The sequence below is a fragment of the Apodemus sylvaticus genome, chromosome 1 (genome assembly GCF_947179515.1).
Source record: "Apodemus sylvaticus chromosome 1, mApoSyl1.1, whole genome shotgun sequence".
Lineage (NCBI taxonomy): Eukaryota > Metazoa > Chordata > Mammalia > Rodentia > Muridae > Apodemus > Apodemus sylvaticus.
This window is the reverse complement of record NC_067472.1, coordinates 185,014,106-185,039,382: the sequence shown is the minus strand read 5'-3', so window position 1 is coordinate 185,039,382 and position 25,277 is coordinate 185,014,106. Positions and strand designations below refer to the sequence as shown.

General features: G+C 43.5%; 2 protein-coding genes across 2 annotated transcripts in view; both read left to right on the top strand.

The window, feature by feature from the left end:
* The first annotated feature begins 3,250 nt into the window (after positions 1 to 3,250).
* On the top strand, positions 3,251 to 23,756 carry LOC127672741 (zinc finger protein 59-like). The gene is made up of 5 exons (XM_052168087.1): positions 3,251 to 3,330; positions 5,942 to 5,994; positions 6,800 to 6,926; positions 8,793 to 8,891; positions 19,263 to 23,756. Exons 2-5 carry the CDS (start codon positions 5,962 to 5,964, stop codon positions 21,032 to 21,034), a joined length of 2,031 nt encoding a protein of 676 aa, XP_052024047.1. The 5' UTR covers positions 3,251 to 3,330; positions 5,942 to 5,961; the 3' UTR covers positions 21,035 to 23,756.
* Positions 3,253 to 25,277, top strand: part of LOC127672687 (zinc finger protein 59-like) — a 59,596-nt gene continuing 37,571 nt past the window's right edge. Inside the window, 1 exon segment of the mRNA XM_052167995.1 lies at positions 3,253 to 3,330. The gene's annotated coding sequence lies outside the window, so the exon portion shown is untranslated.

Sequence of the window (25,277 nt, the reverse complement as noted above, 5' to 3'; positions counted from 1 at the left end):
ACAGTGTGGCATTGGTTCGCCTTGCCTCCCTTTACTTGTCCTCGCTGACAGCGCTGTGACATTGGTTCACCTTGCCTTTGCTGATCATCATTTGTTGTGACTTTATAGAGCAAAAAGCACCAAAGAAATTCATGTGATATTTCAATATCTTCTTGCAGCTTCCTCTCTTTATTTTTATAAAACACAACATTAACGATACAATTATAGCCAACATTGCAGATATAAATAGGAAGGGTCCTGGGACAAAGAATTAAAAAAGAAAAAGGGGATTTTTTTTTTCTGGTAGAAGAAGGGAAATGTTTACTCAAGGCCTAGAAATAGAAAGGCTCTAGAAACAAAAACATAAAAGGAGAGACATTCTCTTTGCTATAGGAATGGAGAAGGAAGAAAGACTCTTACTGGGAGAAGAAAAAGAATGGCTTCCGGTGCTCGGAGCGCTCTGGCTCGCAGCCGCCGTCAGCTCTTTCTGCCCAGGACTCATCGGTGCCGACCCGCAGGCAGGGCCTTGGGGCCGCAGCGTGAGCAGAGCTGGCCCAGAACTGACAAGTTCCTTCTTGTTTGCTTGATTTTTGTTTGACTGCTTTTTGTATTTCCCTCATGATGGGAATAACTCAGTATTAGAAGTCCCTTCACCAAACAACTCTATTAAAAAAATGGGGTTCAGATCTAAACAATATAAAATAAATCAGTATAACGAAATACATAAAATAAAATCCCAGAGGTATGAGTCTTTCGTTATATGAAGGATGTTTCCTTCTCTTGGTCGTCTAAGGTTTAATTTTGTTTTCTTTTTTTTTTTTAGGTTTTTTTTTTTTTTTTGGTTTTTGGGTTTGGTTTTTTTGAGACAGGGTTTCTCTGTGTAGCCCTGGCTGTCCTGGAACTCACTCTGTAGACCAGGTTGGCCTTGAACTCAGAAATCCACCTGCCTCTGCCTCCCAGAGTGTTGGGATTACAGATGTGCGCCACCACCACCCGGCTCTTTTTATTTCTTTAAGGTTTAATTTTCATAGTAAATAAACTGGAAGAACAAAGTCTCTGCTCAGCGTGTCAGCAAGCGGGCAGGTGCTGGAGCAGTGGCAGCCGGTTATGTCACATCGGATAAGCAGAGAGCCCACACAATTGAATGTAGATGGCACACTGAGCCACCAAGAGGGACATTCAGATTGTGTGTGTGTGTGTGGTCTCTGCACATTAGTGTGGGTACTTACAGATTCCACAAGATGGCACTGCATCTCCAGGAGGTAAAGTGACAGGCAGCTGAGAGCCTTTCATATGAGTGTTAGGAACCAAAGTGGGGTCCTCTCTGTAAGAGCAGTGCACACTCTTAAATGCTGGGTCACTCTTTCTAACTTTCTATATTTCTCATCTGCTGGCTGGCTTTCTTAAGTGGTCTCATCCTGTAGCTCAAGCTGATCTCCAACTTCTGGGTCTCTTGCCTCACTCTTTCCAGATCTGGGATTGCAGGTTCTCCCATATCCAGCGTACACAGAATACAGTTTCCTCCAATGCAGTCTCACTGGGTATATCAGCCATACCTCAGGACAGGCCACATGCCCAGGAGTAACTGGCCAACACAAAGTAAACTCAGTGGTATTTTTGTGGACCTTGTTTCATTTCTGTCTTATTGGTCAACGCCTTATTTGCTTGTGTGTATCTGCATGCACACCACTTCCCACACACATGTAAACAGGCACACTACACTCACATGAAACCTAGAAGAAAAGGGGATGAAGGGAGTGAACATCTCAGTAAATGGCACTGTCACAGGCCATGCAGAGCCTCATGGGATTTAAGGAGATTTCGGCATCAATGGGGACAAAAGGCAGCCACCCAGGCTCATTGATTACGATAGGAATATTTAATATCCATTAGACTGAGAATAAACAAACCACAAAGCTTTGCTTACGCAGACATCTGGGCGTGGAGAGGGACTCTTTGCCTACAGTCTCTAGTGATCAGAATGTGAACTATCTTAAGAACAGATGCCACCTTTAATTTTTTAAAAGTTCAGTAGAAAAATATATAAAGTATCAGTTTCACTGAAAAAAAAAGAAAGCATTTAAGAAAAGGAAGCTTTAATTAGAAGCATCTCTAGATAATAGTCATTTCTGCTATAGGTGTGTGTGTACAGGAACACCCTTCATTTAAGGCACCCGACTCCGTTAAAGGTTAACTGTCTCCATGTTGATTCTGACAGCTTTCACAGTTGATGCGCTGTGCTGTCTGACTAGGCACTGTTGCTGTTCTGGGTTTGTTCTATCTGTGACTGAGACTGAGAACATTTGCTTGTGACAGTGGATTTGATTGCCATTCCTACTGAGGCTACTCCTCATTTGGCTATTGTTACTTTAATATGCTAGCGAATTTAACGCTAACATATTTTACTAGTTAATACGTGGCTGGGTCTGACTTGTTTTCAAATCTCATCTGACAGCCTATACTTTTAGCGTTTGGACCATTATAATAAATACATTTAATATGATTAATGGTCTTAGTTGGAACGTCTATTATTTTGAAATTTGTTTTCTATCATGCTCTGGAATGAAAAAGTTGTGTGTAAATATAAGAAAAAGCACAAGTGATTTTGGAAGTTTGACAGTGTCATGTTACAACAAAAATAGGGGATTCCTACAAAAATGAAGCCTACCTGTGTGTTTAGAATCCCTTTATGTGATATTCATTCAAGATGGGGTAAATGACTGTCTCCTCTTGGACACAGTTCAGTTGATACACACCGATGCGCTCAGCCACGTTTTTCTATCTAAATTAACAGGGACACTGAGCCCAGGGAGGGTCCAGAACATCCGTCTCTTTGAAATCGCTGACGTATACTTCCCACGTGTTAAACCAACCAATTCTTTAGTTCAGTCTTCAAATTTACCATAGTCCCTACCAGAGCACAACGAGGCTGAATTCCACTCAGTGGGACTCGGGCAAAGCGTAATCAAGTTATTTACATCCCGATCTGACCTTACTTCCCAGTGTGCATTTACAACTTCCGCTCTTCTGTCCCCCACAGCAGAGAAAATCAGTTACGTTCAGAACTCGGAAGTATCTTTTGAGCACAAACCAGGGAGCTTCAAAGCCCGCGCCCTTTTGCAAAGACCCTGAAAGCAGGCGGCGCCGCCCCCAGGTGGGCGGGGCGGAGTAGCGGGACCGGATCTCCGTGACCCTCAGAGCTCCGCCTCCTGGAGTTCCGCGCGAGGACTGTACTTCCCAGGGTGCACCGCGCCGGAAGTAAGGGATCCAGTTCCGGTGTCGTGCGTGGGCACCGCGGAAATTAACATTTATGGTCGCTGAAGAAACCAGTTTGGTCTATGTCTGCACAGAGTAAGGCCGGACGCCTCGGGCTGGGTGTGGGTGTGGGGTGGTGTGGGGTGGGTGGATGCTGGTATATGAGTGAGCGTGAGGGGACAGTGGTGTGTGTGTGTCTGTCTGTCTGTCTGTGTACACACACCTTGAGCTCTCTGCATTATTTGTGTCTCTGTGCTTGTCGTTGTCGTTGTCGTTGTCCGGCCCGTTTCTTTTCCTCTTCCTTGACCACAGGGGCTCGAGCCGAGAGGACCAAGTAAGGAGGGGTCAGGTGCGGACTCAGTTGAGACCTCCAGCGTTTGAGGCTGGACGTAGGACACAGCTACTTGTTGAGTCCCGTGACTTTGTCAGAGCCCAGCCTCGTGAGTGCTGAGGGGACGGAAGGAAAGGCTCGGTGAGGCTCTCAGATGGCGTCCGGGGCTCAGGCTTCCTCGGGCTCCCCGAGTGCCGGGCTGGAGACCCGTGGGAACATTGTTGCTCCGCGTCTCACATTCAAGAGCGAGCTTGCTCTTTTTTGTTTGTTTGGTTGATTTTTTGGATTTGGTTTTTTCGAGACAGGGTCTCTATGTGTAGACCAGGCTGGCCTCGAACTCACTCTGTAGACCAGGCTGGCCTCGAACTCAGAAATCCGCCTGCCTCTGCCTCCCAAGTGCTGGGATTACAGGCGTGAGTCACCACCGCCCGGCATGAGCTTGCTCTTAATGTTTGAGAAATGAGGTTGTATTTTTTGAATATGTAACTGTCAGTACATGAAGAAGGAATGTGCGCATTCCTATCTCCACCATTGTGTCCCCTACATTGTTCCTTCCCTTTCCACTTAGTAGTCACAGTATCGTTTCAGTGACCCTTGACTCTCTTTTCTCAAGATGTTATAGACAGGAACCTTCAGACGTTAGTGTTAGGGGTTTGTGTGTGTGTGTGTTAATTTGTTTTGTTTTAGTATTAGTACAGTATAATGTTTTGGATTCTTTATGTGCTTTGGAATAACTAAATTCATAACATTTTTGTAGTGAGTACACTTAATCATGTCACCAAGTTTCACGTTGTATCTCTTGAGCTTCTGACTTGTGGCTGACATTTTGTAATCCATGATCAGCTTCTTCCCAGCTCTCTCCCTTATGGGTCTGCGTCTCCCACTGTCAACCACGATGCTGCACAACCAGCCTCAGCCACTCAGACCCCAGTAACCTGCATCTACTGTTTATAGGAGATAACAGTGGCAGAGTATACATGAGTGAGGTTGGGTGTGTGATTCAGAGCTTGTATTTGACAACAAGCTTTAAGCACTGTAGCTGGGCAGATTCTCACTATCTACCCGTCTGTGGCTGCCTACCACCCAGCCACATGCCCTGCCACCCGCCACCTTGGTCCTGTCTCTGCCCCATCAGTGTTCTCGAGGTAACTCCCCTGGTGACTTGCTCATAGATGCCCTCTTTGTTCTCTCTGTCCCTCTGTCCTTCTGCTTGGAAGATCCTACTGCTTCCCCTCTCCTGCCCATCTGTTGGCTGATCAGCTCTTTATTAACCAATCAGAGTTGAAGGAAACCAGGTTTTATACAACATTAGGCAGGGCCAGTTAATGACGGCAGTGCCAGCGTCCAGACTGTAAGCACAGCTCTGGGCATAGAAATCACCATCTGAACACACAGTGTACTGGTTGGTTTTGTGTGTCAACTTGACACAAGCTGGAGTTATCACAGAGAAAAGAGCTTCAGGTGAGGAAATGCCTCCATGAGATCCAGCTGTAAGGCCTTTTCTCAATTAGTGATCAAGGGGGGAAGAGTTCTTGTGGGTGGTGCCATCCCTGGGCTTGTAGTCCTGGGTCCTATAAGAAAGCAAGCTGAGCAAGCCAGGGGAAGCAAGCCAGGAAGAAACATTTCTCCATGGCCTCTGCATCAGCTCCTGCTTCCTGACCTGCTTGAGTTCCAGTCCTGACTTCCTTTGGTGATTAACAGGAACATGGAAGTGTAAGCTAAATAAACCCTTTCCTCCCCAACTTGCTTCTTGGTCATGATGTTTGTGCAGGAATAGAAACCGTGACTAAGACACACAGTGTACAAAACCATTCCTCAACATAGACGATCGAAGGCTCTCAGGAGAGTGTCCCACGGTACACAGCCCCATTCACTAAAAGTGGGCACAGAATGCTGGACCCCGACTGAGCACTGCAGCTGCAGCCCCTCCAGCCTTGCTGGGCTTCAGCCCTGAGTTTACAAAGGAGGTGCCATTCAGATGCTGGGAGCCCCTGGGAGCCTTGGTAGGCGGGGTTCCAGTAGGAAGATGTGCTCACAGTAGGCGGAGCTGGCCAGGGGCAGGGCTAGCTGGATCTCAGGGTGGGGGATGGGATCCCTTCTGCTGGCATCCTCTGGAGGAAGTTCAAGGCAGACATGTCTATGCCCTGCACTCCCACACTGACCCCTGTGCAGGGGGTTGTCTGGGGTTAGGAGAGGGTCGGCTCTGTGTAGACTCCTGTGTGCTTCTAATTATGTGTGGAGGCTGTGAGCGGTGGGAGGGAGAGAGTGAGTGGGGGTGCTTGAGAAATAAACATAGTCAATGAAATCACAGTGACAGAAGTCAGCCTGGGAACATCAAGTCACCATCCAATGAAAGGCTTTCTTTTTGTCCCCCAGGGGAGGAAGCCTGAAGAAGAATGGCCAGCTCCACTTCTCACCACATGGTCTGTGTAAGTTGACATTTCTCTCTGACCTAGGGTGACTTTCAGGTTAGGTGACTCCTGCCCTCCCTCCGTCCTGAAGCTTCCCAAGGATCCGGGATCCCCAGCCCAGTCTGCCCCTCTGCAGTGAGGGTCTGCAGGTCTGAGCACTTCCTGTCTGTGCCTCTTCCCAGCTGGCACTGAGGTTGTCTTTGAACGCATTCCTCCAGGTATGCTGTCTGCTTGGTCTGTGCTCAGGGAGGACTGTCCCTGCAGCGGAGGTGTCAGTCCCTCAGGGGAACAGGGGCCTTGGGGGCTTCAGAGCTCTGAGGTGATGGTCTCATTGACTGCACGGGGAAACCTCATTGACCTCTGTGGTGTTGTCAGGCTTATGACCCAGGGAGTTAGGGAAGACCTGAGGAGACTTCTGACCACTTGAAAGGTTTTTTGTTTGTTTTGTCTTTACGAAAAATTAAACCTAATATGTCAGTGATATGGAGTGGTATATAGTTTATAGAAGTCATTCTGATGACAGCAAACGTTTATATCATCTGATACCTTAATAAACTCAAGGACCCACAGCATTCCTTATGTGATTTCCCTGAGCCCGGTGAGATTTCTCCTTTGTGGGGTCTACCCTGAGGGATGTGGATGGAGTGGAGAGGCACAGTGACTGGCTCTGGAGGGGGGCACAGCCGTCTTTCATGGGGAGCTCGTGCACTCAGGCGCCTTGAGCATCTCCTTATGGCTCCCTTCCCACACTTGAGTCCTTTCCCGTCTGGTTTCCATCTTGGAAGCTTCCCCAGTTTCACTCTAGTTGTGTTTGCTCTTCCAGGGGTCAGTGACACTTAGGGATGTGGCTGTTGAGTTCTCTCAGGAGGAGTGGGCCTGCCTGGATGCTGCTCAGAAGGCCCTATACAGGGACACGATGTTGGAGACCTACAGCAACCTCGTGGCAGTGGGTAAGCCTGTGCCCCGGGGATGGGGATGTGTCCTGTACAGTGTGTGCTTTCCTGACTCTGAATTAGGACAGTGCCATCTTCCCAGTGGTAGCTGAAGCTGGGATGGTGGCTGATTCTGCCATTGCTTCACTGGGAAGCCTGAGGCAGGAAGATTGCTGTGAGTGCAGGATCACCCTCAGATAACATCCTGAGTTCCAGGCTAGCCTAGTCTATAGGGTGAAGCCTTGTTCCACACAAAACCAAATAACACAAACTAAACAACTGGAATAAATTAGGAGATAAATCCATGAATAGAATCATGGGTTAGAGGAATCGCTTGGTGGTTAGGAGAGGCAGCTGCTGGTACAGAGGCCCCAGGCTCCCAGCCCACACGGTGGCTCACAACCATGGATCTCTCCAGGCCAGGGGTCTGATGCCATCTTCTTGGCTCCTTAGAAACAGTGCGTGTATGTGGTGCTCAGTCTTCTGCAGACAGATCCTCATATATACATAAAATAAATTTTAATCAATAGAATTTTAAGAGAGGGAGCTGTTCCCAAAGTAAGAATGTGGGATTTCTCAGGTTGAAAATAAGTACTTCATGAAGCGTCTTGTTGGTCCTCGCAGGGAGAGAGCCTGTCTCAGATACTAACGTGGGGAGCAGTCAACAAACACACCAAACACTGCTCTCTGCCTTACGTATACATGCATGCATGTCTGCACACACTTACATATACCTGTACATGTACAACTAAATACAGGAGCTGTTATGATTTACTTACTAATGAATCCATAGAGTTGACTGCAAACAGAAGTGGACACAGTCTGTTTCCTTTGGTGAGCACTTCCTTTGCCTGCTTTGCAGAGGACGTTGTATGGTGTGAAGTTTGTCTTTTCATTGAGCAGATCTGTGAGGATGAGGTGGGAGCGTGAGGACAGGCGGCAGAAATGACGACGATAACTGTTTTCACCGCTGGGGATGTAACTCAGTGGTGGAAATCAAGGCCCTAGTTCTATCGCCACCATTACTAAACAAGTAAATGAAGAATTTTAAAGTATTGATTTTGTATTAGTATAGGTCAGAGAATCTGAGAAGTGTTTGAATATAGTTGTTAATCTTAGTATCAACCCTTACAAATAGACTAAATTATTACCTATTCTTATTATTCTAATTTTGTTTGTTTGAGACTGGGTCTCACGCAGTGCAGGCTGGCTTTGGACTTGCTATGAAATCCAACCTAGAACTTACAGTCTCCCTGCCTTCCCACTTCAGGAGCTGTGACTATGTGTGTGTACACCAGTTATTATTTGGGAAAATTGAGCATAGACTCCTACGGGACTCGCCTAAGTGAATGTCATTACTAGTGAGGCACAGCAGTGCACAGACAGTGCAGCCTACAGGTTCCTGTTCTCACTCCTCAGTTATGTTTTCCTCTTCAGTGACGAGCCCCTGCCTGCATTTAAAGGAGATTAAAACCCTTTTCTGTAGAAGCTGTTTTCTTATCCATGTTCCTTTTCCTTCTCCTGAAGGAATTATTTTTGCTTTTAGAAGTTTTTTTATTCTTTTTTCTGTGACAAGGGTCTTGTTCTACAGCTCAGAGGGCCTGGCTCACTCTCCCCATGCTGCACTCACAGGCCTGATCCGCCATGTCAAGCTGTATAGACCTTAAATTAAGTCTGTATTTTTTTTTAAAATCTACATAGCCCGGGCATAGTGACACACATCTTCAATCCCAGCATTTGTGAGGAAAAAGCAGGCAGATAAAGTAAATTCAAGGCTAGCCCGGTCTACCTATCACATTCCAATGCATCCTGGGATTAATTATAGACTCTGAGTCTTAGGAAAAATAATGCCTACACAATGAGCCATCTCTTTTTTTTTTTAAGTGGGAAGCTGCATTTCCAAGCCCGATCTGATCGTCTTACTGGAGCAGCAGAAAGAGCCCTGGATGGCTGTGAAGGAAGAAACAGACAGGCTGAGCCCAGGTGAGTGAGAGTGAGGTGAGCCTGCAGCCCTGCAGCACAGCCTGTGCTCAGAGAGGCTCCACAGAGCTGACCCTGGATGTGGCAAACTTCCCTCAAAGCCCCAGGGCCTGTGGGAAGCAAGCCTGAGCCCTGGAAGGAAGTCACGGTCACAGAGAAGCAGGCAGAGGGGCTTCTGGTCCAGGATCACTTGAAGTTGTTCTTGTTTCCTTCCCTCTACTGGAGCCCGTGCCTGCTCTCTGTATCCTCCAACAGAATTTCATTATTGGTTGTGTGTGCACACATGTGTGCAGGTGTTCTAAGAGGCCATAGAGAGGTCAGCTCCCAGGGGCTGGGGTTATAGGTGGCTGCTGGCCTCTAACCCAGGGCCTCTGTCAGAGTTTTCAGTGTCCTTGACCTGTGACCCAAAGCTAAGACAGTTTCAGCACCAGTGGAAGCTGTAACGCAGAGCTGGGTACCAACTGTCTTAACTCTGTGTCTTCATGGTCACTGTGGTCAGGGTGTGATGGTGTGTCCTCCCTGCAGCCCTGAGGAGGTGGCCAAGGCAGACCCCTTGGGCTCGCTGGCGAGTCAGCCTGGTTTACCTGTGCAGCTCCAGGCAAATGAGAGACCCTGACTCACAAACAACAGACGGACAAGCCCGGGAAGCCGCGTCTGAGCGCACACAGCACAGCCTTCTGCCTGGCTTGGCAGGGAGGGAGCTCTGGTGGCTTTTCTTTTTTTTTTCCTTTCTTTTCTTTTTTTTTTTTTTTCCTCGAGAGGGATAGCCCTGGCTGTCTTGGAACTCACTTTGTAGAGCAGGCTGGCCTCGAACTCAGAAATCCGCCTGCCTCTGCCTCCCAAGTGCTGGGATTAAAGGTGTGCGCCACCACCGCCTGGCAGAAGCTGTGCTCTTTGTCTGCTTCCCCACTGCCGGCAGGTCCTGTCCCTCACTGGTTTCCAATTTCTTTGCTGTTATGAATCCAGGGGCAATAAACATGTTTGAACCGGTGTCTCTGTGAAAGGATCAGTGTCCTTTGGGTATAAGCCCTAGAGTGGTCTACCTGCATCTTGTTTAGATGGATTCTCCCCTTACTGAGGAACCAACACTCTGATTTCCATAGTAGCTGTACAGGTTCTCCCTCCCACTGCTAATGGAAATGTGCCCTTACCAGCAGGGTCAGCATGAGTGCTCGTTGGTTTATTGATCTTAGCCATTCTGACAGGTGTGAGATGAAAGCTCTAATTAGGTTGATTTACTTTTCTCTGATAGCTAAGCATGTTGACCTTTAAGTGTTTCTCAGCCATTTGACTTTCATCTTTTGAAGGTCCTTTGTTTAGATCTGTACCCTGTTTTCTTGATACGTAGTTCTTTTTAGTTCTCTCTCTCTATTGGCTGTTAGCCCTTTATTGGATGTGTAGTTGGTAAAATCTTTCTCCATTCTGTAGGGTGCTGCCTTGTCCAAATGACAGTGTCTTTTGCTGTGCAGGAGCTGTAAGTTTCCTAAGACCCCATTTAGGAATTTTTATTCTCCATGCCTATATTTTCCTGTGCTGATGAATTCGAGTCTGTTCTCCACTTTCTATCCAACCAGGTTCAGTGTAAGTGATTTTTCATTTAGATCTTTGATCCATTTCGAGTAAAGTTTTGTGCTGGGTGATAAGCATGGATCTATTTGCATTCTTGTACACACAGCTGTACTTTTTGATGGGCCCCATTTGTGAAGATGCTGCCTTTTTTTCCGAGTGTGTATTTCTGGCTTTTTTTTTTTAATCAAATGTCTGGTGTCCATAAGTATGTGGGTTTATTTCTCTAATTCACTTTCGTTGATCAGTGTGTGTGTGTGTGTGTGTGTGTGTGTGTGTGTATACCATGTTTTTATTACTGTGGCTCTGTAGTTCTAATGGAGATTGGGGATGATGATACCTACTGCACTTCTCTTATTATTCAGAATTATTTTTAGCTATCTTGGGATTTTTGTGTTTGCATGTGAAGATGAAATTTGGCCTTTTGTGATATGTGAAGAGTTGTATTGGAATTTTGATGGAGTTTGCATCAAATCTTGACAGGATGGCCAAGTTCACTAAATTAATTCTCAGGATCCCTGGACACGGAAGATCTTTCCATCTTCTGACATCTCCTTCAGTTTCTTTCTTCAGGGTCTTACTGCTTTATATCACACACATTTTTAACTTGCTTGGTTAGTGTTGCCTCATGGTACTGTATATTAGTCAAGTCTATTGTAAAAGATGTTGTTTCTGTGATTTCTTTCTCTTTCTTGGTTAATTTGTCATTTGTACCTAGGAAAGTTGCTGATTGTTGTGAGTTCATTTGTATCCGGCCTCTTTGTTGAATGTGTTTAACAGTTGTAGGAGTTCCCCATTGGGATATATATGTAAATTTTTTTAAAGATTTATTTATTATTATATGTAAGTACACTGTGGCTGTCTTTAGACACTCCAGAAGAGGGCATCAGATCTCATTATGGATGGTTGTGAGTCACCATGTGGTTGCTGGGAATTGAACTCAGGGAATTGACCTTTTTTTGGGGGGGGGGGGTGTTTTTTTGTTTTTTTTTTTTGTTTTTTTGGATTTGTTTTTTCGAGACAGGGTTTCTCTGTGTAGCCCTGGCTGTCCTGGAATTCACTCTGTAGACCAGGCTGGCCTCAAACTCAGAAATCCGCCTGCCTCTGCCTCCCAGAGTGCTGGGATTACAGGCGTGTACCACCACCGCCCTGCTTGAACTGAGGACTTAGAGGAGCAGTCAGTGCTCTTCACACTGAGCCATCTCCCCAGTCCCCATTGGAATCTTCAGGGTCGCTTATGTGTGCTTTCACACTCTCACACCATCTGCTGGTCAGGATACGGTGGCTTTCCAATTTGCATTCCTCTTATCTTCTTCAGCTGTGTTATCCCTGGGTAGATTTCGAGAGTTTGGACAGCCTTATCTTTTCCTGGATTTTAGTGTAATTGCTTTGAGTTCTTTCCATTTAAAGTGATGCTGTCTTTGGGCTTGCCATATTTTTTTATTTAAATTTTATATTTTATATTTATATTTTAGATTTAAAGGTAATAATATTGCCTTTATTATGTTGCAGTGTGTCAGTCCCTTCTATCTCTAATCTCTCCAAGAAAGATTTTATTTTATGTATGTGAGTACATTGTCACTGCTCTCAGACACACCAGAAGAGGGCATCGGATCCCATTAGAGATGGTTGTGAGCCACCATGCAGTTGCAGGAAATTGAACTCAGGACTTCTGGAAGAGCAATTAGTGCTTCTAACCACTGAGCCATCTCTCCAGCTCTCCAAGACTTTTATCTTGAAGCGATATTGTATGTTGTCATAGGAGTTGTCTGCATTTAGTGAGATGGTCCTGTGGCTTTTGTCTTTTATTTTGTTCATGATGGATAACATTTATTGTTTATATATGTCAGACCATTCCTGGGTCTCTGAGATGAACCTACTTGTTCTTAAGTGTTGTACAATTCACTGTTCAAATATTTGATTGACAATTTCTGCATCTGCATTCATCAGGGGTGGATAAAGGGTGGGAAAAGAGAAGAACCCACGAAGTAGCAGAGGCGAGCTGCTGTTGTGCCCTCGGTCCGTCTCTAATCATGTGAAGTGGGTCTTCTTTCTGCCTTTTAGTTTATTTGGCTAAAGGATTGTCAGTCCTACTGATTTTCTGAAAGAACCAGCTCTTTGTTTCCTTCACTGTTCGTATTTCCCTTTGTTTCTTTTTTATTGATTTAATAAAGCCCTGAGTTTGATTACTTCTTACGGTCTCTTTCTTTTGAGTTTAATTTCTTTTTGTTTTGTTTTGTTTTGCTTTTGTTTTTATTTATTTTTTTTTGTTCTAGACCTGTTCATTCTGGTTAATTTAGAATGAGGTCTCTCCAGTCTTTTTTCTGGATAATTTAGAGTGAGGTCTCTCCAGTCTCTTTTCTGGATAATTTAGAGTGAGGTCTCTCCAGTCTCTTTTCTGGTTAATTTAGAGTGTGGTCTCTCCAGTCTCTTTTCTGGATAATTTAGAGTGCGGTCTCTCCAATCTCTTTTCTGGTTACAGTCTCTTTTCTGGTTAATTTAGAGTGAGGTCTCTCCAGTCTCTTTTCTGGATAATTTAGAGTGAGGTCTCTCCAGTCTCTTTTCTGGTTAATTTAGAGTGCGGTCTCTCCAGTCTCTTTTCTGGATAATTTAGAGTGAGGTCTCTCCAGTCTCTTTTCTGGATAATTTAGAGTGAGGTCTCTCCAGTCTCTTTTCTGGATAATTTAGAGTGAGGTCTCTCCAGTCTCTTTTCTGGATAATTTAGAGTGCGGTCTCTCCAGTCTCTTTTCTGGATAATTTAGAGTGCGGTCTCTCCAGTCTCGTTTCTGGATAATTTAGAGTGCGGTCTCTCCAGTCTCTTCTTATGCATGTGCACACTGTTATGAACTTGCATCTTAGACCCGCCTTCATCGCGTCTCCTTGGTTTGGATGTGTTGTGGCTTCATTTTCATTCAGTTGTAGGAAGTCTTTATTTCTGTCTCTCAATCTCGGAGTCTCTGTCTTAACTCAATTTTCATTGAGTAGTGTGTTGTTCAATTTCTGTGATTTTTTTTTTTAAGCTTTGTGTTTTTCTGTATTCAGTTTCCCCCATTTATTTATTTGTTTGTTTGTTTGTTTGTTTGTTTGTCAACCATAGCCCCTCCTCCTAGTTCCACCCTCACAAATCCTTTCTCCCGTTATGCCCTCCTTAGAGAAAGGGAAGTCTTTCATTGGTACCAGCCTGCCCTGGCACATCAAGTCCCAGCAGGGCTAATAGCCTCCTCTTCCACTGAGGCCAGACAGCAGCTCAGCTAGGCAAGAGGATCTATGAGCAGGCGACAGAGTCAGCGAAGGCTGCGCTGCAGTTGTTAGGGACCACATGAGGACGAAGCTGCACAGCGGCTGCAAATGTGCAGGGCCTGGGTCGAGCCCTGCGTGCTCTTTAGTTGCTGGTTCACTGTCTGTGAGTCACCGTGGGCCCAGGCTGTTCGGCTCTGTAGGTCTTCTTGTGGTGGCCTTGTCCGCTCACTCAGCAGTCCTACCTCCCCCTCTTTTGCAGGATCCCCCGAACTCTGCCTAATGTTTGGCAGTGTGTCTCTGCCTCTGCCTCCATCCACTGCTGGATGAAGCCTCTCAGGAGACAGTGATGTTAGTCCTCTGTCTGAAAGCAGAGCAAAGTATCATTAATAGTACCACTAATAATCAGGGCTTGGCTTGTTCCCATGGGTTGGGTCTCAAGTTGGACTAGTGATTGGTTAGCCATTCTGTAATTTTCTGCTCCATCTTTATCTCTGCATCCCTTACACGCAGGGCAAATCTTACATAGGTTTTGTGGGTAGCTGGATGCCCCACTGCCTCCACTAGAAGACCTGGCTAGCTACAGGAGCTGGCCACTTCCTATCCCCAGCTGCTAGGGTCTAAGCGAGGGTCACCTCCTAGACTCCTAGGACCCTCCCCTGTTCCAGGCTAGTCCTAGAGAGGCCCCACTACCAATTTCCATTCTCTCTCCCATGCCTCCCAAGTGCTGGAGTTGCACCACCTTTGCCTGGCTAGTTCCCCACTTTCTGTTCTTTAAGTTTAGTTTGTCCCATTTTATGTTAAGGTCTTTGATCCACTTTGGCTTGAGTTTTGTGCAGAGTGACAAATTTTGTATCCTGATCTCCAAGACTTTTGTCATGAAAAAATTTTGTCAAAGATTTTTGTCAAAGGCTTTTTTCAGTATCTAATGAGATGATCTTGTAATTTTCTTTTCTTTCAGTTTGTCTTATAGTGTGTTACATTGGTGGGTTTTTGTATATTGAGCCACCCCTGCATCCCTGGGGTGAAGTGTACTTGACCATGGTGGATGATGTTTTTGATCTGCTCTTGGATTTGGTTTGCAAGTATTTTAACATTAATGTTCATAAGAGTAATTTGTCTGAAATTCTTTTTCTTTATTGAGTCTTTGCGTGCCTAGATTGTAGTACAACCAATTTAAACTTATCTTCATCCAGCTTACAAATAAATGAGACTCAAGACTATGGTTATTTTAGCTGGGCGGTGGTGGCGCACGCCTGTAATCCCAGCACTCTGGGAGGCAGAGGCAGGTGGATTTCTGAGTTCGAGGCCAGCCTGGTCTACAGAGTGAGTTCCAGGACAGCCAGGGCTACACAGAGAAACCCTGTCTCAAAAAACCAAATCCAAAACACCAAAAAAAAAAAAAAAAAAGACTATGGTTATTTTATTTGGCTTTGACAATTATCAAAGAGTAACCCTTAATCTACTCTTCTAACTGCCAACTTGGCTGCTTCCCCAGCACTGTCTCTCCTCTAACTGCCGGCCTGGCTGCCTCCCCAGCACTGCCTCTGTCTCGGGTTCTTGCTGTTTCTCCTGGCTGCATGCCTATGGTCTGTTCCCCTCATGGCGGCTTCCTTCTCTTCCTGATCTTCCCTCCCAGCCTCAATTCTGTAGCACCTACCTTGTAACTCCAAACCCACATACCTCTAATACCTCCAGTAACTGGCTGTTACCAGTTTTATTTAACCAACAGTTTTAAATCTAGGAACATGGTTTGCATAATAAAAGCTTGTAAATGTGGGAATTCTCTTGTAGGCCTAGATCTTTTGGTACAGAATTTAGCATTACAATACACAGCAACAGACCAAACCTCAACAATTCCCGTTTTTTATCTTAAAAAAAAAATTCTTTCTCTTATAATTATAAACAATATACCATAGGAACAATTATGAAATTATTATGAAAATAATTGTTAAGTAAAGGTTACTTAAAAGTCCTGTCTGTTTGTATTTGTCAACTCAGGAAAAAGTATTCTATTATCTATCCCATCCTGATGAGTTCTATATCTAGATCAATTTCTATCCTATCTTGTATTACCATCATAAAATTACCTTCGTAGGCCTAGAAGATCTTTTCAGTCCTAAACAATGTAAGCTTATACTAAGGCTATGCCTCTCTAGTCTTTAGTCCCATCAGAGGCCCGAGGAGGAAATAAATATTACTTGTATGCAGGAAGCACAAGGACACAGTTTCCAAAAATATAAAATGACAGAGTCAGCTGACTGCCAGGACAGTCTCCCAGATTCTCTATAACCTTGGAGCATCTATCTTCAGCCTTCTGGCCAGAGCGTCTGACAGACCCGTGTGTGAAGCAGGAATTATGAAGGACTTCATTACCCTGCCTTGCCAGAGCTTGGCAGTTGACTTCTCTGTATCTAATTAGTCCCTTCTGGATAGAATTCTGTTTGCAGACAAAGTTAGAGCACTTTCTTTGCCCAGTAGCTAGTTTGCCACAATTGAGGCAACTCCATATAGAGATCTTTCTATGCCCATCATCTTCTTCCAAGTCAAATTGGTTGCTGCCAGGAGCTGACATGTTTTATAAATTAATAAAAACATCTTTAAATGCCATATTCTATGAGTCGCTGAGGTTTTGAAGACCATCCATCTATTCATAGCATATCTGAACAAGCAAATATTGCCTCTCCAGTAACCTATTATCTGTACAATCCAGAATGTATTTTTTTATGGTAATCCAGACTAGTCTCTGACGAGACCATGAGTTTGATTGGCTGTTAACCTGCATTACTTAATAGGACTGGGATTAAACCTTGTAGTTTAAATGAGTTGCATAGGCACAAGAAGAGTTGAAACATAAATATATTGTATTTTAACAAAATTAGTCTTAAATTTTGGATCAATATTGTAATGGTTTGAATATGCTTGGCCGAAGGAATGGCACTATTAGGAGGTGTGGCCTTGTTAGAGGAAGTGTGTCATTGTTGGCTTGGGCTTTAACTCCTTCATCATAGCTTCCTGGAAGTCAGTCTATTCCTGGCTGCCTTTGGAACAAAATGTAGAACTCTTAGCCCCTCCACCACACCTGCTTGGATGCTGCCTTGCTCCTGCCTTGATGATAACAGACTGAATCTCAGAACCTATAAAGCCAGCCTAATTAAATGTTGTTCTTATAAAAGTTGCCTTGGTTATGGTGTTTGTTCACAGCAGTGGAAACCATAACCAAGACAAATGTACAAAGATTTATACCAATGAAAACCTTAAACCTGTATCAGTATAAAAAAGTCAGTACCAATGTAACAGGATATAACCTTACTTTTGTATCATTATTCAAAATTCTGTATCAGTGTAAGATTGATCATGTTTTTTGGGTTTCCCTGTTCTAAATTCTCTGTTTGTGTTATCTTTATTACTTCTATTTCCATTTTTAGGTCTTAAGCTTTTTTTTATTCATTTCCTTCATCTGTTTGATTGTATATTCTTGTATTTCTTTAAGAGATTTAATCATTTCCTCTTTACAGGCCTCTGTCATCTTTACAGCATTAGATTTAAGGTCATGTTCTTGTGCTTTGGCTGTGTTAGGATAGCCAGGGTTGCTGCAGTAGTGTAGCTAGGCTGTGGCTGTGCCTTATTGCCCTTGCTCTTGTTGGTAGTGTCCTCACACTGTCCTTTAGCCATCTGGTGGTCCCCTGGTGTTAGCTGTGTGTTCCTGATGCCAGCAGGACTCCTCTGGGAGGAGGGCAGAGCCATGGACCTGACAGAGAACAGCAAGCTGCTGACCTCTGCTGGCAATGCCCTAGTTTTTATTCTGTTTTTTGTTTTGTTTTGTTTTGTTTTGTTTGTTGTTGTTGTTTTTAATTCTCCCCCCTGAAATTTAGACATGCCTTTGGGAGACTATAATTCTAAGTGCCAATATCTGGTCTTGTCTTTGTTGGGTGGGTTTTTTGTTTCTTGGTTTCTGTTGTTTTCTTTGATTCTTAGGAGCGTGTGGTAGCTTTGTGTTACTTGAGGGGGAAATTCTTGGGGAATCCTGAATGGTGTAGACACTGGGAATTACAGATAAAATGTGCATCTAGGTATTGGCAGCTAATGCTTAGGAGCCAGACGTGGCTAGGAGTGGAGGGTGTTGAGTGCTCCACAGGAAGGAGGAAAACAGGTCTTCCACTAGGATCTGGTTAGTCTCCCGGGAATGGGGACAGAGTGAGGAGAGGCCACAGCAGATAGCCTGTTACACAGCTTTGGATGAAATTGGGGATTGCACTTGGAGAAATGGAGGAAGAAGTGAAGAGCTACAGTCGGCCTGCCTACCTGTTTCACTGACCACAATGGTCTTTGGGTTTCCAGGGAAGGCCTGATGGCGTTGGGGGGCTGGGATAAAGCAGTTAATATAGAGAAGGACGTTTGGAGGTGTACATCTGCGTGATGGACTGGACATGATGACAGGTGATTAAGGGAGGGTAAGCAGGTGGTCTGCTACAGAACTAGGGTGAGACTGGGGAATTGTATTTGGAGGGGAGGAGGTATAGGTAGAGATCGGCAGTTAGCCTTCCATTTTTTTTTAAGTCTTCTTTATTTTTTAAGTCTTCTTAAAATTCTAATGAATTCTGTTTTGTTTCTATTTTCTTTTTAGCTTGTTTTTGTTTTTCTGATGCTAAGTCTCCTTATCTAGTCCAAGCTGGCCTGGAACTCATGATGCTCCTACCACAGGCCACTTTTCGTTGGGATTACAGTGTGTACCACCACTATCACCATCCACCATGATAGATTTTTTTTACCCCCCTCTATCCCCCCACCCCTCCCCACCCCCACCCCCACCATAAAGAATTCCAAGTCCAGGCCAGTTTTCTTATAGCGTGACAGATGCTATATGTTTGTGTGGTGTAGGTTTTTTTCTCATGATTTGGTTTGAAAACCATTATGAAAGGGTTTGTGTTAGGATAAAGCGGTAAGATTTGGGTAATTTTGGCAGACCTGTGCCAAGGCATGTCACTAAAAAAATGACACCATGCAACTGATGTAGTGTAAGAGGTTCATAAGAGGATTGGGGAGAGTGAAAGGCTGTCCCCTACTGGGGACATGGAGTCAGATAGAGAAGGAGAGAGCAAGAGAGAGAATATTAACGAGGGAGGGAGGGAGGGAAGGGGAGATGGAAGGAGGGAGAGAGAGATCTGAGTTGGTTGTGCCTTTCATGCGCTGCCCCTGGCACACCCTGAGTACCAGGTGGCTGTGGGTGGCGCCATAAGCTGCTGCAGCTAGGTTGGTGAGGGCAGGCTGGCGCACAGGTCTGATTGCTCACAGTGTGCATCTCAAGTAGTTTGCCAATAAACATATATAATACAGTTATAATCTTGTTAAGCAGACGCGTCTTCCCATTTCCAACTTGTTCTACTGTAAAGAATATCTTCTTACACAAACTTTCCTTATTTCTACTCACCCTGCTCCCATTCATCTTCTCAGAAAATACTTTAGAGTTTGACCATTATTTTAATGGATTTTATGTTACAGGAAAATATTTTAAGATTGTATATGTGTTACAGGAAAATAAAGTATTCTTGCTTTCTCCTTTTCTTTCAGATTTGGAGGCAGATTATGATGCTGAAAATATGTCTTCAGAAAATTATAGTTATAATAGAAATTTATCCAAACAGAGCATAAAACAATTAAGTACATTTTTTGACTTTAGGGGCTCCAAGTTTAGTAATGGCCCTAACTGTAGTACATTCAAGAGACTACAGAGTTCCCAAGAAGGAGATGCTGATGAAAAGATTACTAACAAGGCAGAAATCCCTTCTTATACCTGCCAGACTCTTGCTCACAACATAGAAAAGCCATATGAATGTAAGGAGTGTGGGAAGTGCATTGATTGTAGCTCAACTCTTACTCAGCATCAGAGTATTCACACTGGAGAGAAGCCCTATGAATGTAAGGAGTGTGGGAAGGCCTTCAGACTCCACCAGCAGCTTACAGGACATCAGATGTCGCACAGTGGTGAGAGACCTTTCAAATGTAAGGAATGTGGAAAGGCTTTTCATCTTCCCCAGCTGCTTAAGAACCATAAAACCATTCACACAGGTGCAAAGACATTTGAGTGTGAAGAGTGTGGGAAGTCCTTCAACCGTGTCTCCAACCTTGTTGCACATAGGATTATTCATGCAGACGTGAAACCATATAAATGCAACGAGTGTGGGAAAGCCTTTAAGCGTCGCTCATATTATATGCAACATCAGAAAATTCATTCTGGTGAGAGACCCTTTCAGTGCAAGGAATGTGGGAAGGCCTTCATTTTTTTGGCTCACCTCAATGGACACCAGATGATTCATACTGGAGAGAAGTCATTTGCATGTAAGGAGTGTGGCAAGGCCTTCAGACTCCTCCAGCAGCTTACAAGACACCAAAAATTTCACAGTGGTGAGAAACCTTTCAAATGTAATGAGTGTGGAAAGGCTTTTCCTTTTCCTGACCGGCTTAAGCATCACAAAACCATTCACACAAGCACAAAACCATTTGAGTGCAGGGAATGTGGGAAGTCCTTCAAGTGTGTCTCCCACCTTGCTCAACATAGGATTATTCATGCAGATGTGAAACCATTTGAATGTAGTGAGTGTGGGAAAGCCTTTAATCGTCGCTCAAACCTCATACAACATCAGAAAATTCATTCTGGTGAGAAACCCTTTCAGTGTAAGGACTGTGGAAAGGCCTTCACTGTTCTGCCACAGCTCACTCGGCACCAGAGGATCCATACTGGAGAAAAGCCATTTGAATGTAAGGAATGTGGCAAGAAATTCTATACTGGCCCACACCTTGCTCAGCACCAACGTGTTCATACTGGTGAGAAACCCTTTGAATGTAATGTATGTGGGAAAGCTTTTAGGCTTCGGGCATGCCTTTCTGAACATCAGAAAACTCACATTGAAGAGAAACCTTTCAAGTGTAAGCTATGTGGGTCAGCCTTCAGAAGTAGGTACCAGCTTAGTTTACATCGACAGACTCATCCTCACGTGAGACCCTTTCAGTGTAAGGAATGTGGGAAGGCCTATATTCTGCTAGCACAACTCATTCAGCACCAGACCATTCATACTGGTGAGAAGTCATTTGAATGTAAAGAATGTGGCAAGAAATTCCATACTGGCTCACACCTCCTTCAGCACCAGCATTTTCACACTGGTGAGAAGCCCTTTGAATGTAATGTATGTGGGAAGGCTTTTAGGTTTCAGGTGTACCTTTCTGATCATCAGAAAACTCACATGGAAGAGAAACCTTTCAAGTGTAAGCTCTGTGGGTCAGTCTTCAGACATAAGTACCAGCTTAGTGAACATCGACTTACTCATATTGATGTGAGACCCTAGGAGTGCAAGGACTGTTCAGTAGTATTGCTGGGAAGGTCAAATTTTCCTGAGTATCAGAGTAGTCCCACTGGGAAGATACTCTTCAAGTATAAAAATGTGCAAACTTCTTCAGACTTAATATACTTCCCATTCGTCATCAGAAATCTCACACTGATGAGAGGCCTTTTGAATATAAAGAATATGGAAAAGCCTTTCATCTTTCCAGCCAGCTTAATAACCATAAAATCATTACTGCAATTAAAAGACCCTGGTGGGTGGCCCTCCTTCTGTTGTAGGCCAGAATGGTCCGTGAATGTGATGGGAGTTGGGGAGTCAAAAGCATTGTAAGTACATATGGTGAATGACCACACCAGGACCAGCTATTAGGAAGCAGAGCGATTTACTTAGGGCGATTCAAGGCTTATAAAGTTTTGGAGGACCGAGAATAGTAATATCCAGGATGGGCAAAGCTCATTGGCTGAGGCTTATGGTACCTGAAGTGCACATTATGCCTGGGAAGAATTTCAGGGATCTCAGATTTTGCCTGAACAGATTTTATCAGGAGAAAAGAAATTGATCCTGTAATCTAATTGAGGCTACGTGACATTCTTCAAGTAGAGGTGTTCATGGAAGTGTAGAATTCCCCAAAGTCAGAGGAGTAAACCCTACTAAGAAAGTGTGTCTCACAGTGTGCCAAGCCAGAGGCTAGCCAGTCATGGTGGACTTCAATCTTAATTAGCAGAGTTTTTCCACAACCCTTTAAATGCAAGGTATGTGGGAAGTCCTTCAAGCTTGATTCCAGCCTTGTTCAACATAGGGTTCACCATTGCTGGTATGAAGTCATATGAATGTACTAAGTATGGCAAAGAATGTACTAAGTATGGCAAAGCTTTTATTCGTTGCTTAAACTTTTTGCAGCACTGCAAAAAACTTATTCTGGTGAGAGAGAGCCTTTCTAAGAAAGGACATTGTTCATGGAACAGCCCTAGAATTCATTAGAGAAGCCATTGGTGAGAAGCCCTTTCAATGTTAGGAATGTGGAGAATCTTTTCACTCTCATTACCGACTTCTTGGATAGTTTAGAATTCATACTGGCAAGAATCCTTATGAATGTAATGAATGTGGGAAGTACATGTGATAGAAACATTGAAGTATATCAGAGAATTCACACTATTGAAGAATCTTAACTGCTAAGAATGTGGGAAGACCTTAAGTTGAATAGAAAATTTGGTTTGACATTCTGAATTTAATATTAATAACAAGTCTTAAGATGTAAGGAATGGGGCTGGAGAGATGGCTCAGTGGTTAAGAGCACTGACTGCTCTTCCAAAGGATGTAAGTTCAAATCTCAGCAACCACATGATGGCTCACAACCTTCTGTAATAAGATCTTACTCCCTCTTCTGGAGTGGCTGAATACAGCTACAGTGTACTTACATATAATAAATAAATAAATCTTTTAAAAAATGTTTAAAAAAAAGATGTAAGGAATGTGGAAAGGCCTTCAGTAATCCTAAACTAGCTGTCTATCAGAGAATCCTATTGGTGAGAAATTCTATGACTATAATAAATAAGGTGGCAAAATGTTTAGATTTAGTTCAGCCTTCATACACAGTGGCAAATTCATACTAGTAGGACATCCTGTCACTGGAAAGACCTTCAATTGCAGCTCAGGTCTTCTTTATCATAAAAGAATCCATGCTGGTGTCAAACAGTGAATGCAAGTAATGTGGGAACATTTATAGTATAAGCTGTTAAAGCTCATCAGAGAGTCTATATAGGTCTGAAACCCAGTGATTGGGAAGACTCAGGAAAAGCCTTTCTTGTAAATGGTAAGCTTATTCAATATCAGAAAACCCATAATTGCCAGGAGTCTTATGCATGTAAAAATGGTGGACGAGCCATTGCATAAAAATTCTGTTACTTAAAAGAATGTGGAAACCTTAATTTGTCATAGGATCTGGTCAACATCACAGTATTCATATACTCTTGGTGCCAAGAAACCCTTTAGAATGAGCATGTAGGGGGGCTGGAAAGGTGATTCAGAGTTTAAGAGCACTGACTGACTGCTCTTCCAGAGTTCAATTCCCAGCAACCATATGGTGGCTCACAATCGTCTGTAATGGGATTTAATGTCCTCTTCTGGTGTGTTTGAAGACGACAGTGTACTCACAATAAAATAGAATGAGAATGTAGGAAGTTTCTTGTTCAGAGAAGATACTCTGTTGATAATGTCTTTTAATGTCGGAAATACAGGGTAATGATCATGTTCTTGATTTACTCTCCTCTTGTTAGTTGTATAAACTTAATTCATCAATAGTCACCCAGGACCGTCAACTTAAGGTGAGCAGTTATTGGAATTATGTTTAAAAGTCCACAGGATCCTCCATCTTTTATTCTTGCTGAGGCCACTTCAGATTTGACTAGACTTTGATTTTCTTGATGGAGAATTTTGTGGAAAATTGCACAACAGTGTTCTAGGAACTGGAGATCAAATTTGCTGTGATAATTCATCCTGACTTTAGTTAAATGGCCTGTGTATTTAACCCCCTGCACCCCCCCTCTCTGGCTATCTGCTTATCTTGGCTTCTGTTAAACTTCCTGTTCAGGCAAAAGCTCCCCCTGCAGCTGCTGTGCAGAATAAAGAATGTGTGTTTTATTGTAAGTGCTTGGGGGTATACTTGTGTCCCAAATACTTCAATGTACTCAGAGCTGGCTGGAATAAAGACCTGCAGTTGGTTATACACTGTGTTTAATTGGTCTTCTTTCATGGGCTCCCTCTAACACATTAACAAAAATAGCCAATTTTAAGTCACCTATAAAAAATACATGTGTGAAATTTTTCATCTGGAAAACTTGGAATAGTCAACAGCATACTTCTGAATCCTCACCAAATTCAAAATGTTAACAATGTACAGTGTTACACCTACTTTTCTATGTATATATCTAGTTATTTGGGGGCTATACCATTAAGAATGTGTTTTAGAACTGGGTGTGGTAGTGCATCCCTGAGTTCTAGTAATAGTAAAGGTTAGGCAAAAGGATCAAGAGTTGGGGGCAAGCCTATAACTTCATAGTGTCTTCAAGTTCAGCTTTTGCTTTATAGAGATCCTTTGTTTAAAAGAAAAATGTAGATATGACATTTTATTCCTTACTACATTAGCCAAGATGGAATGTCACCTGTACCATAATTGTCCTTAAGGAAATGACCCAGAATTTTATGGCTGTTAGGACAGTTTGGAGGCCAAGGGCAAATTTCTGTTTTTTAATGTATATATCCCGAGGAGACTCCAATATAGAGATTTGGCTTTGCTCTGTCCTTTATTAAACATTCAGTGTTGCTATAAGTCAAGGCATTGCACATGGTCAGAATGTGCTCATTCAGCTACATACCCAGCACTTAGTCACTGTATTTTCTATCCAAGGGAATTTGGTTCAGATGAAATGTTTTGCGTAAGACCATATTGTAGATTGGATATGTTGTTTCCATATGTCCAGCTTGTATCAGCTGTCACATAATTGGAGAAATTAAGGTTGGTCATTTGAGTGAAAAGGTAGGTGCCAGAGCTCTATTAAAAGGTCTGGTTTTTTTCTGATAGACAAGAGCTTTCTGATAAACTGAAAGCCACCTTCTTTATTGATGAGTTATAGTTAGACTAGATACACAGGAAAATTTGGTGTCTTATCCTCTGTCAGAAGAATCTATCTTTTTTTTTAAAAAAAGATTTATTTATTTATATGAGTACACTGTAGCAATCTTCAGACACACCAGAAGAGAAAATCAGATGGTTGTGATCCACCATGTGGTTGCTGGAAATTGAACGCAGGACCTCTGGAAGAGCAGTCAGTGCTCTTAACCACTGAGCCATCTCTCTGGCCCCAGAAGAATATCTCTTAACTGAAAGTCATGCCCCAATAAAAGGATACATTTTATAGACTAACAACAAAGATTTACAGAGTCTAGGGCAAAAATCAACCCCCCAAAGACTTGTCTAACACCAAGCTCATCTATCCAGAACAACTACCCCTCATCAGATTATACAATGCCCAGTGACATTGGAAACCAAAAGGGAAATTTTAGTTTATATTGCCTGGCTTACTGAGACAGACTTGATACACACCTCTTCTGTTTGTGAGGAAACCTGGACCTCTGACTTGTCCAAAATCTGAGAAAAATAATAGTCATGAGGGTGATAACTATCCACACTATAGTCCCAAACACAAAAAGTCTCAAGAGTCTGATCCCTCTAGAGAAACACGTGTAC